This window comes from Salmo salar, chromosome 02, assembly GCF_965601325.2.
Source record: "Salmo salar chromosome 02, fSalSal1, whole genome shotgun sequence".
NCBI classification, from domain to species: domain Eukaryota; kingdom Metazoa; phylum Chordata; class Actinopteri; order Salmoniformes; family Salmonidae; genus Salmo; species Salmo salar.
In genome coordinates this window covers 87858865-87871206 of record NC_138292.1, presented here as the reverse complement: position 1 = coordinate 87871206, position 12342 = coordinate 87858865, and the positions used below count along the sequence as shown (strand labels likewise).

At 40.8% G+C, this 12342-nt stretch overlaps 1 protein-coding gene across 1 annotated transcript; it reads left to right on the top strand.

The window, feature by feature from the left end:
- The first annotated feature begins 2997 nt into the window (after positions 1-2997).
- Positions 2998-12139, top strand: LOC106593406 (uncharacterized). The gene is made up of 2 exons (XM_082968091.1): positions 2998-3502; positions 9666-12139. Exons 1-2 carry the CDS (start codon positions 3208-3210, stop codon positions 10403-10405), a joined length of 1035 nt encoding a protein of 344 aa, XP_082824217.1. The 5' UTR covers positions 2998-3207; the 3' UTR covers positions 10406-12139.
- Positions 12140-12342: the final 203 nt, after the last annotated feature.

Here is a 12342-nt window from a genome sequence, read left to right as displayed (position 1 = left end):
CAACCAAAGGCTCTTTTAAGAGCCATTCACATTGCAGTAAGAGTATTCTTCCATTTACTTAGCTATGTCAACTGCAGTTATTGAATTCACAGTTTCTCTCCCTTTGATTTCTACTTCTCAGGTGAGGGTGCTGTTTAGGTAAGGGTGTGCAAAAACAAAACAGGCTATATTAAATCACCCATATTGAAAAAATTTGACACCCTATATCCCACACCAACACATTCATGTATCAATCTGATTGATGGATTGTGTTGTGCAGTAAGCAGGCTCAGGTGTAAAACTGTGGCTCCTTCCACCTTCAAAGAATAGGCAAGAGGGCCAACCATGGAGAATAGTAAGACACTTTGTTATTTCTATAACTAGGCTATATTGTTTGTCCTTGTGTGTCCGTTCATGTTTTTCAGCATAAAGTACTCTGCAGCCACTTAGTGTGGTGTGGACACCAGGTGAGGCCACACAGATTCCTGTTGAACACTGTCGCTTTAACTACCTTATTTTCTCAATAACAGTCTCTCCTTCACTTCATCCCTCTCCTCTTCTCCCTAAATCCTCTAGGTTATATCAGCTGTGTCGGTGAACCCCTCCTGCATCTGAACTTGCTACATAGAGGGCACAGCATGATCAGAGGTGAGAGGTCACTTGGTCAGGTCAACAGGAAGTATTATTAAAGAGATGCTTTACATTGAAATACAGATAGAGATGCAGTAGTCCCAGAGTTAATGATCCCAAGTCAGTTTATATTATACAGGAAGTATTATTCAAGAGATGCTTTACATTGAAATACAGAGAGAGATGCAGTAGTCCCAGAGTTAATGATCCAAGGTCAGTTTTGCATTTCATCTCCTGATTGATGACTAACAATGTCAGAATACAAAATAAAAACAAGGCTTAAACATGTTCTCTCTCTCCATCTGTCTCTCGTCTGCAGGTATGTTTTGATCTGAGAGGATGCCAACCCCCAGTCCCATCATCGCCACCTCACCCGCTTTTAAGAACCTTTGAGCCGACATGAGACTTATGTAATTGTGATGAACTGAGAGAATATTTATGTAGCACTGTGATTCATTAATCATGTGCTGCCTTCCCTGCTCCTATGTGCTTACCTCTTTCCCTTTCTATCTTTTACACCTCTCTCACCACCTCCTCTTTCTTCCTCTGTTTTTATAATGCACAACAGATGTGCATTGAAGTACAGATTGAAACTTGTATTTATAACACTTGGATAATGAGCTTTTCAATAAAGCGTTTCACATTCTCTACTGGTTGAAATGAAGTGTAATTTGATGAAATACTCCACCTATCCTGTGTTTATCAGATCAATGCAGATGAAGGGCATTAGATGTTGAGATTAACCAGTGTTAGAGTATTTACATGATGCATAGGAAGTGTAGTGTTCTGTTTTTTAACATTATATTTCTGTCTATATGAATGAACTAGTTAAATCCTGTTTCTAGTCTATTAGTTACAATGTGTAACCATTGATGTCCCAGGACCAAGATTGGTAAACACTGTTGAAGTGTATAATTGTAATACATACATGCAGACACAGCGTCATTCAAAGACTGGAATTTGATACTCCTGGTATTGGATATGACTGAAAAATTCTCAAAGACATTCATACCTAAACTGCACCTTTATTTGCCAAGGTAGAGTACATGATCAGTGAATATATTAAATGTACAGGCTACAATGTGGGGATCTCATGCATGGTAATAACTACATGTATATACGACTTGCATCCTTGGCACAAAGTTATATTATATTCTACTCAATCCATAGGCTTCATTAATGTCATTCAGACTGTTTTGAAGTTGATACAACTGGCTATGATAGCTGAGGTTCATAGCTAGGTTCTGAACTAATATGTATACCAAACGTTTGGGTCCATACACAGATCGGCTAGATAGCTAGCTACACATCCATAGGCATACAGGTATTTTAATCATCCACTGCACAATAAGCAAGAACATAGCTAGCTACGTTATTTCATCTATCTGGATGGCAAATATCAGCAAGGCAAGCTTACACAATTGTACATTCAATTTGCAGTAAATTCTTCAACTAGCTAGATTCTATACATCAACTGTTTCACAAAACGACAGCCTGGTTTGCTGGTTGTTTCAGGAGTCCCTAAAACAACCAGAAGTACAATTTCATACCCATGTCACAACACCCATAAAGCTACTCAGCTAGCTGGCTAATGTTAGCCAGTCAGCTAGCTTGCTAAATCGCGATTTTCGTAAATGAACTTCATGATAAAAAAATGTCATACTCGTTTGTCTCTACATTAACTAACATTCCTGTCAAATGTACATGTTTTCGCATGATTCGTTATGACGTTATAATCCCTTACATTTGCTTCCATCCTAGTATTTCTGTCCGCCATCTTTGATCCAGTTCAGTTCTGAGTAGGGGTACCCCTCTCTCCTAGTATTTCTGTCCGCCATCTTTGATCCAGTTCAGTTCTGTGTAGGGGTACCCCTCTCTCCTAGTATTTCTGTCTGCCATCTTTGATCCAGTTCAGTTCTTTGTAGGGGTACCCCTCTCTCCTAGTATTTCTGTCCGCCATCTTTGATCCAGTTCAGTTCTGTATAGGGGTACCCCTCTCTCCTAGTATTTCTGTCCGCCATCTTTGATCCAGTTCAGTTCTGTGTAGGGGTACCCCTCTCTCCTAGGATTTCTGTCCTCCATCTTTGCAGAAGAAAGTCAAACAGTTACTCGTGCAGCAGCAGCCTCCCCCGGGAAGAAGTTTAAGATGCGATGGAACGGTTGACGAAAAAAAGAGATCACAGAAAAAATATATTGATTTATTTAGGGGGGGGGGGGGTGGTAATGGATATTTTAGGACTATTAACTTTTGTCTGAAAATAAAATAAACATTTTACTCAACTGCGTTACCCACTCCAGTCAGCAGATGGCGGTGTGGGAATTTAAGGCGATGTTGTTAGTGTGACGTATAATGTAGTGGACGGAACGCTTCTTTCAAAAGTAGCAACAGTTCGTCAGCCACCTCGGTAGCTTGCTAGACAAAACAGCCGAACCAATAAAGCTCTTTAGACGCTTTCGTGAATATTAGCCACTGTGTTTTAAACCCACTTCTGTCGTCTAGTTAGTTATCCGTTTTAATTTCATATTTACGGTGTTGTTATTAGTCAGCTAGCGGGCTGGTTAAGTTAGCATTAGCCTAGCTAGCTAACACCTCCGACCATGAGTTCACTAAGCTACTCTCCTCCTGCTAAAGAAGAGGTCACAGTAAAACAAGAAGTAGAGGGTGAGTTCGTTTCAGTGAAAGAAGAAGAGAAAGACGTTTCAGTTAAAGAAGAAAAAGACGCGTTCAGAGTGAAAGAGGAGCAGGGAGAGATTACTGTTACATCGAAAAAGGAAGAGGAGGAAACTGGATATCTGGGCCCGGTTTCCCAAACGCATCTTAAGGCATCCAATGGTTCCAACGGTGAACTTAGCCATAAGATGGTTTTGGGAAACCAGGGCCTGATTAACACTAGTAAGTACTGTCTTAAATACAGAGGCACAAACTCTGCAGTTGTTGAAAAGATGTTGGGTGTTAAAGGGGAGATCTGCAAATGCAACAGCCATTTTCGACTTTTAAATTATTTACTTATAGCCATTGTAAATCAACACTATAGCCTCAACATGTTTAAAACTATCATGTTGATATCATGGATGGTCAGTCCTTGCATCCATAGGTCTGTCTGTCTGTAGTTACATTTCTCCAACCCCATCATCATCTTATTACCAAAACAGTGGTGGAATTACATATGTGTTATTGTTTTAACTGCAGATTGGTTGGTTGTGTGTTTTTTTTTAAACAGCAACAAAATGGCTGCCCAGAGGCTTGGTTTGGTAAACAGCTGAGGGATGGGGGCTGGAGAAATGTAACCACTCTCACATTCATAGAGAAAGCTATTGTATCAACTGTAGCCCAACACCTAGCGACCTCTTCAAGAAGTTCAGACATATTGGTGTAACAGTTATAAGGTGTTGGCTTGACAGTCTCTGGACCCAGGTTTGAGTTCAGCTCAGGGCTTCCCCCTGAATTCACTACACTATAAATACAAAGACTGCCCATCCATGAGGTCAAAATTATCCTTTTAAACAGATTTTGAGGCTATATAGTATATTCTAGAATTCATCCATGATGTCATAATGATAGTTTAACCAGGTTTCTAGGCTATATAGTATATTCTAGAATTGCCAGGATAGATTTCCTGTGGGGGTCAAATTATTAGAGCTGTTGATAAGTCATTGTATAATATTCATCCAATTTTTTTCATGCCCTTACATTAAAGGCAAGACATACCTAGATTCAATTACATTCATGAATTGGTTTGAAACCTTTCCTTTAAAACCTTCTCAGAGTTGGTGCCTTGATGGATTTGTAAAAAAGGGTTTGTCATAAAACACTTTTTACTTATTTAAATGTAACCTGTATATAACTAGGCAAGTCAGTTAAGAACAAATTCTTATTGACAATGAAGGCCTACCCCGGACGACGCTGGGCCAATTGTGCGCTGCCCTATGGGACTCCTGATCACGGCCGGTTGTGATACAGCCTGGATTTGAACCAGGGTGTCTGTAGTGACGCCTCAAGCACTGAGATGGTGTCCACTGTGCCACTTGGGAGCCCCAAAATCATGTTCTAGTGCTGTCCCCAACTAACATACATCTTGGTCAACCAAGAGTCATCTGTTCTTTCTGCCAATCGCCCCATGTGTTTTAATAAAATCAACTGTATGTACTGAACTGGTCTGATGCTTTAAGCTGTTTGATTAAATAATTAAGACACACAAATGACTGGAGGGAGCCAGACATCAAGATAACCTAACCAGAAGAGAGAGAAATTCTGCCGTTATGCTCCCGAAGTTTCCGGTAACGGGCTACACCAGCGGTCGGCAACCTTTTCCATTTGGAGTGCCAATTTATCTGACCATTTCTACTGATCTGTTTGCCAGTTATGATTTTCATGTGTATATTTTACTGGAACAGTTTCATTTCATTTATAATAGTATCTCAAAATCATAGATTGTCTGTGATTATTCTACATTCTAAATTAAAATTATACAAATCTAAAAGTAACTTTTATTGCCATTGCCAACTATGTAAAAATAACCTACCTAAAGCCAACAAATAAAAACATTGCAGACTGCAGTTAGAAAATATCCTGATAAAAGGTCAGTTAGGAACACCACTTCATTTTAAGAACGCCAGAATAAAGAGAGAATGATTTATTTCAGCTTTTATTTCTTTCAGGTAGAAGATATCCTGATTAAAATAAATGTCCTATAGGTCACATTGGCTGCCATGGCCTGTCTACAACAAACTTGAAACATTGTATCAACTATCAACTGGGTCGGCCAGAAACTCGGATAGCAAGCTTGCAACATTGTATAAAATATTCTGGGCCCTCAGAGTTTCCCCGGCCAGTGAGTTTGGGACAGACACAGCTGTCGGCTATTTGTGCAAAGGATAAGAAGTAATCAGGTATTTTCTGACATTTCCACTGGATCAGAGCATTACATTTTTCCTTTTTATGCCGAGTGGTTATCAAAACGGTGAGAGCTGGAAATCTTTTACTAAAATACTTTGAGGAACTATTGTCATTCGCAATTGATTTCGATTAGACTTTTTTTACTTGCTGTTTGAGGTGAAGAAACATTTGCTTTGAGAAGCTCCACAACTCATTAGTGGTGCTGCATTAAGACAATCAGAAATACTATCAGACATCCCCAAATGGGCACATTTATAGACCTACATTTGCACACAGGCCAGGTAGACTAGTCCTACTTCTTTATGTGTAATCAGGTGGGTGTCCTTACTCACCATTGACAGGAGTGTTTCAAACAAAAGACAATGAATAAATTGACAACTGACGCATTTATAGGCCTAGAATACAGTATATACATATGAGATGAGTAATGTAGGGTATGTAAACATTATTAAAGTGACTGGTGATACCTTTGATAAAGTCCATTTATTAAAGTGGTCAGAGATTGAGTCTATGTTGGCAGCAGCCACTCAACGTTAGTGATGGCTGTTTAACAGTCTGATGGTCTTGAGATAGAAGCTGTTTTTCAGTCTCTCGGTCCCAGCTTTGATGCACCTGTACTGACCTCGCCTTCTGGATGATAGCGGGGTGAACAGATAGTGGCTCGGGTGGTTGTTGTCCTTGATGATATTTTTGGTCTACCTGTGACATCGGGTGTTGTAGGTGACCTGGAGGGCAGGTAGTTTGCCCCCATTGATGCGTTGAGTAGACCGTACTACCATCTGGAGAGCCTTGCGGTTGAGGGCGGTGCAGTTACAGTACCAGGGGTGATACAGCCTGAAAGGGTACTCTCAATTGTGCATCTGTAAAAGTTTGTGAGTGTTTTCGGTGACAAGCCAAATTTCTTCAACTTCCTGAGGTTGAAGAGGCACTGTCGTGCCTATTTCACCACGCTGTCTGTGTGGGTGGACCATTTCAGTTTGGCTGTGATGTGTACGCCGAGGAACTTAAAACATTCCATCTTCTCCACTACTGTCCCGTCGATGTGGATGGGGGTGCTCCCTCTGCAGTTTCCTTGAAGTCCATGATCATCTCCTTTGTTTTGTTGATGTTGAGTGAGAGGTTATTTTCCTGACACCAGACTCCGAGGGCCCTCACCTTCTCCCTGTAGGCCGTCTCGTTGTTGTTGGTAATCAAGCCGACTACTGTAGTGTCATCTGCAGTTGGAAGCGTGCATGGCCACGCAGTCATGGGAGAACAGGGAGTACAGGAGAGGGCTGAGAACGCACCCTTGCAGGGCCCCAGTGTTGAGGATCAGCGGGGTGGAGATATTGTTTCCTACCTTTACCGCCTGGAGGTGACCCGTCATAAAGTCCAGGACCCAGTTGCACAGGGCGGGGTCTCGAGCTTAATGAGGAGTTTGGAGGGTACTATGGTGTTAAATGCTGAGCTGTAGTCAATGAACAGCATTCTTACATAGGTGTTCCTTTTGTCCTGATGAGATAGGGCAGTGTGATGGCGATTGCATCGTGGCCCTATTGGGGCAGTAAGCAAATTGAAGTGGGTCTAGGGAAGCGTGCAGGTGATATGATTCTTGACTAGTTTCTCAAAGCACTTCGATGACAGAAGTGAGTGAAATGGGGCGATAGTCATTTAGTTCAGTTACCTTAGCTTTCTTGGGAACAGGAATAATGGTAGCCATCTTGAAGCATGTGGGGACAGCAGACTGGGATAAAGATTGATTGAATATGTCCGTAAACACACCAGCCAGTAGGTCTGCGAATGCTATGAGGACGCTGCGAGGGATGCCGTCTGGGCCGTCAGCCTTGTGAGGGTTAACACGTTTAAATGTTTTACTCACGTCGGCCACAGAGGAGGAGAGCCTACAGTCTTTGGTAGCAGGCCGTGACGGTGGCACTGTATTGTCCTCAAAGCGAGCAAAGAAGTTGTTTAATTTATCTGGTAGAAATTTCATCCACCTTGTTGTCTAGAGATTCGACATTGGCGAGTAATATGAGCGGAAGCGGTGGATGATGTGCTCTCCTTCTGAGTCTGACCAGTAGGCCGCTCAGTCTGCCTCTCCTGTGATGATGATAATAATAATACATAAAACAACAAATAACTGCATAGTTTTCTAAGGACCTGAAGCGAGGCGACCATCTCTGTCAACGCCATCTTGCACAGTCTGGGTGGTCTGCCAAGGCACGTTTCATTTGGTATCCGTTTGGGTCAGCATGGGGAATGATTGTATTTCCCCATAGTATGTTGTACCGAAGTTGACTGGCGGAAAGGGAGTGTAACTTTATGACTATAATTATTGTTCCCTGAAGGAGGGAAATGAGGTACAACACCTGTTTGGCTCCGCCCCTTCCTGGGTCAGTGAAGAGTGATATTAAATTAAAGGAATAAATCTGAGCCTCACGCTCATCACCTGTGGAAGGCGGGGCTTCAAACGAGGTACGGATTTAATAGTATGTTGTACCTAGTTTCCCTCCTTCAGGGAACAGTAGTTATAGTCATAGCGTGTGGATTTAATAGTATGTTGTACCTAGTTTCCCTCCTTCAGGGAACAGTAGTTATAGTCATAACATGTGGATTTAATAGTATGTTGTACCTAGTTTCCCTCCTTCAGGGAACAGTAGTTATAGTCATAACGTTAAGCTTGTCATATGATGAACTTCAACTTAAATACTGGATCTGGCTGTCGGACAGTTTTTTTTGTATTGAGATCTCTGAAATGCACTCTAAATACATAACATTTAGTGTCTCCCTATGTTACGGTGGGAAAACCGTTTCCATGGGCACAGAAATCCTAAATAATTTCAGTTTGCTAAATCCAATGGTTCTGAGAGCCACCTTAACTTTATTGACACCCAAATGGATACTGTCATTAACACGGTTCTTCATTAATTACACATAATACTTAATACTGTAGCTGTTTAGTTACAGTCACATGTGCAACTATCATCAGCTGATCCAGGAAATCATTTTCTGAATGCCAGTCAAATGACGAACATCACGACATGCAACAACAACCAAAGTGCTTCTTCATTCATTACTCTGGTAAAGACAGTTATGCCGTGCTCCATGTTGGATCCAACATCCCAAACAAATTGATGTGCTCTAGTCTGTAGTTATTGTGGTTCGGTGAAGTTATGGGTCCTACAGTAGGTCTATGTTATTGTTAGGTGACTTTATGGGTCCTACAGTAGGTCTATGTTGTTGTTAGGTCAAATTATGGGTCCTACAGTAGGTCTATGTTGTTGTTAGGTCAAATTATGGGTCCTACAGTAGGTGTATGTTATTGTTAAGTGAAGTTATGGGCCGATTTGGCAAATACTTGGTCGACAAACCCTCATTGTCAGGCTGATGGCAAAGCCAAATTGTATTTTAAGTGTTTAAAAAAAAAGTAGAAAGCAGTTGATTTGCAGCAATAACACAAACATTATATTAAGCAGGACATTCAAATGAGCCTTACAATTATAATCCAAAATAGTTTTAAATGCACTCATAAGCAACCTGGAAATGGTGGCTATTTTTGCTGTCAGCCTATGAGAACTTCCCTGAGTTTTCCCCCACGGTGGTGAATTAGTGAATAGACACAGACCTTAATGTGAGTTCCCTTGAGTAGAACTCCTGATCTTGCACTGTCATATTCAGAATACATTGTGAAAAAACGAATATCTTCGCTCACCATTTTTGCTCCATGCAGATATACTACATCCATAACTAGTGGTTTCCTCATTACCAGATATACTACATCCATAACTAGTGGTTTCCTCATTACCAGATATACGACATCCATAACTTGTGGTTTCCTCATTAGCAGGGAGGAGTTTCTACAACTAAATTGCATGTGCATTGCCCTCGTGCCGCAATTTTAGCAAACACAGAAAGGGGCCTATATTGGAGACCAAAAGTCGTCTGCTTAGAGTTTCAACAACATTAATAACTTATTTCTAGTCTACAGTCATAGATGTGAAAACAAGACAAAATATGACTATTGTTGCACATTTTAAGACAAATTTCAAATTATCATTACATTCATTACAGACGTCAGTTGTTGTACAACATTATGGCTATGCTGTTGACATCACCTTTCACAGTGGATTTCTGCTGTTGTGGGCCTTTAACCATCTATGTGACTTTGTCATTCACACAGGAGAGAAACTACAATATCGTGGATCCTCTGGGGAGCCTCAACAACCTCATGATGCTGACAAGGCAGAGAAGAGTCTCTCCAGATTAGAACACCTCAAGAAACACCCGCAGAGATCCACAGGGAAGAAATCTTACTGCTGCTCTGACTGTGGGAAGAGATTCACCTCGACAGCAGGAATTAAAATTCATCAAAGAATCCACACAGTAGAGAAATCTTATAGCTGTTCTCAATGTTGGAAGAGTTTTACTCATTCAACCAGCCTGATATCACACCAGAGAACACACACAGGAGAGAAACCCTATAGCTGTGATGAATGTGGGAAGTGTTTTACTGGTTCTGGCAATCTGACTCGACACCAGAGAACACACACAGGAGAGAAACCTTATAGCTGTGCTCAATGTGGGAAGGGTTTTACTACGTCAAGCAAGCGGACTACACACCATAGAACACACACAGGAGAGAAACCTTATAGCTGTACTCAATGTGGGAAGAGTTTTACTCAGCTAAACAACCTGATATCACACCAGAGAACACACACAGGAGAGAAACCCTATGGCTGTAATGAATGTGGGAAGAGTTTTACTGGTTCTAGCAATCTGACTCGACACCAGAGAACACACACAGGAGAGAAACCATATAGCTGTAATCAATGTGGGAAGAGTTTTACTCAGTCAAACAGCCTGGTACAACACCAGAGAACACACACAGAAGAGAAACTTCGTAGCTGTGACCAGAGGTAATCTGATAAAAGATCTCTGATCAAATATTAGAAAATACATGCATGAAGGAGTTGTTTCATGATATCAATGAATTCATGTCACAATGTAGAATGTTAACACATTGTAGTAGGAGTATTTTAATAGTGTCACAATGTAGAATGTTTGTAGAACCCTAAACCTTTGCACCCTCTTATCAATTGATTTCAACATGATATGGATATTAGCCTCAGGGGGAAAATCCAGGCTCTGAATTGAAAGAGTTACTATTTATGTGATTTAACAAAAAGTGACTAACAAAAAAAGAGTTGTGTTACACTTACCTCGTTGGTGACCCACTTGAATCAAAATGTAGCTAGCTGTTTTCTACAAATTGTCCTCGAACCAGGGATGTACATTTTTTTTCCCAGATTCCGTGTGGTTTTTGAGCTGTTAGTTTTAACAGGACGTGCAACCTCATCTGCCTCCTCTCGCACAAATGATTTTAGCATGATATTGATGAGTTATGACAAATAACAAATAAGTGTTGCGTTCCTTTGTTTAGCGACCCCTAAATTTAAATGCATCACTCCAAAATGTAGCAGACATTTCTGCAGGTTGTCCCGTAACCATTGAGGTAAAATATATCTCCCATTTCCATGTGTTTTGTTTAGTTGTGTTAGTTTCAACAGCAGGTACAACCTGATTGTGTCAAGGTGGGCAGTCAAAGAAAATTGTGTTTTGCATTTGGCCAGTGAGTTGCCATGGATCTTATTTTAACTGCATGTTTTTCCGTATTGGAGATGAGTTTTGTTTGGGCTCGTTCCAAGGGGGACGAGAGTTCTAGAAGCTGGTGAGTTTTAGGAAGACGACAGTCGGAAGCTAATTTTAGAAATGTATATATTTTTCTATTTTTATAATTGTTGACAGCCATCAGACATCGTGTTTATATTGGTGAAGGTGAAGCATTATAATGTGAAAGGGAAGTTGTTCTCTGTTGGTGGTAAGCAAACTTGTCCAACAAAAATAATGTGAAATGGAAGTTGTTTTCTGTTGGTGGTAAGCATACTATTAAGGTCTTTGGTTTTTCCATTTATGTTTTAAGGTTGGACTTTAGCAGGTATAGCTCGTTAGCACGTATAGCTCGTTAGCACATATAGCATCGTTAGCACGTCTAGCTCGTTAGCACGTCTAGCCCGTTAGCACGTAGGACGCACTGATTGGTGTCACCTCATTACTCAGTCTGTGTTACACCTGTGCTGGCTTGTCCATCTCGTTAGTGGGAAGGTGTTTCACCTGAGCTGGTCCAGGTTCTATTTAAGAGTGTCTGGCCCAGTGCTCCAGTTGTCTTGATAGATGTGGAGAGTCAACACCTTTAGTTGCTCTACCTTTTTGGTTTGCTTCCTGTCTTTAAGTTTGGTATGGGTTTTTCTTTTGTTTCCCTTTTCTTGGGCAGATTTAGTGGGTCTCATGGTGGGTGTCTTTTAGGTCCCAGTTGTTGTTACTAGTCAACTTTCAGTGGACACCCCCATAGTGTCTTTCAGAACCCTCCTAAAAAACAAGCTTATATTTTGGGTTGGATATTGCCTCCGATTTAATATGTTAATCAATGGAATTTCCTTAGGGTGCTCATTAGTCTTTCAGTTGTTAGTCTTCTCTTTGTGTACTAAATATATGTTTATTTTCATTGTCTTTTATTAGTTTTTTTCCTGTGAAGCCATTGTGTTGCATTCATGTCTGAAATGTGCTGTATAAATAAAGCTTGATTTGATTTCAACAACAAAATGTTTTTCTTATTTAACCAGGTAGGCCAGTTGAGAACAAGTTCTCATTAACTGCTACCTGGCCAAGGTAAAAATAAAGCAGTGCGACAAACAACACAGAGTTACACATGGGATAAACAAAAGTACAGTCAATAACACAACAGAAATCTGTATACAGTGTGTGCAAATGAAGTAAGGAGGTAAGGCCATAGTGGTGAA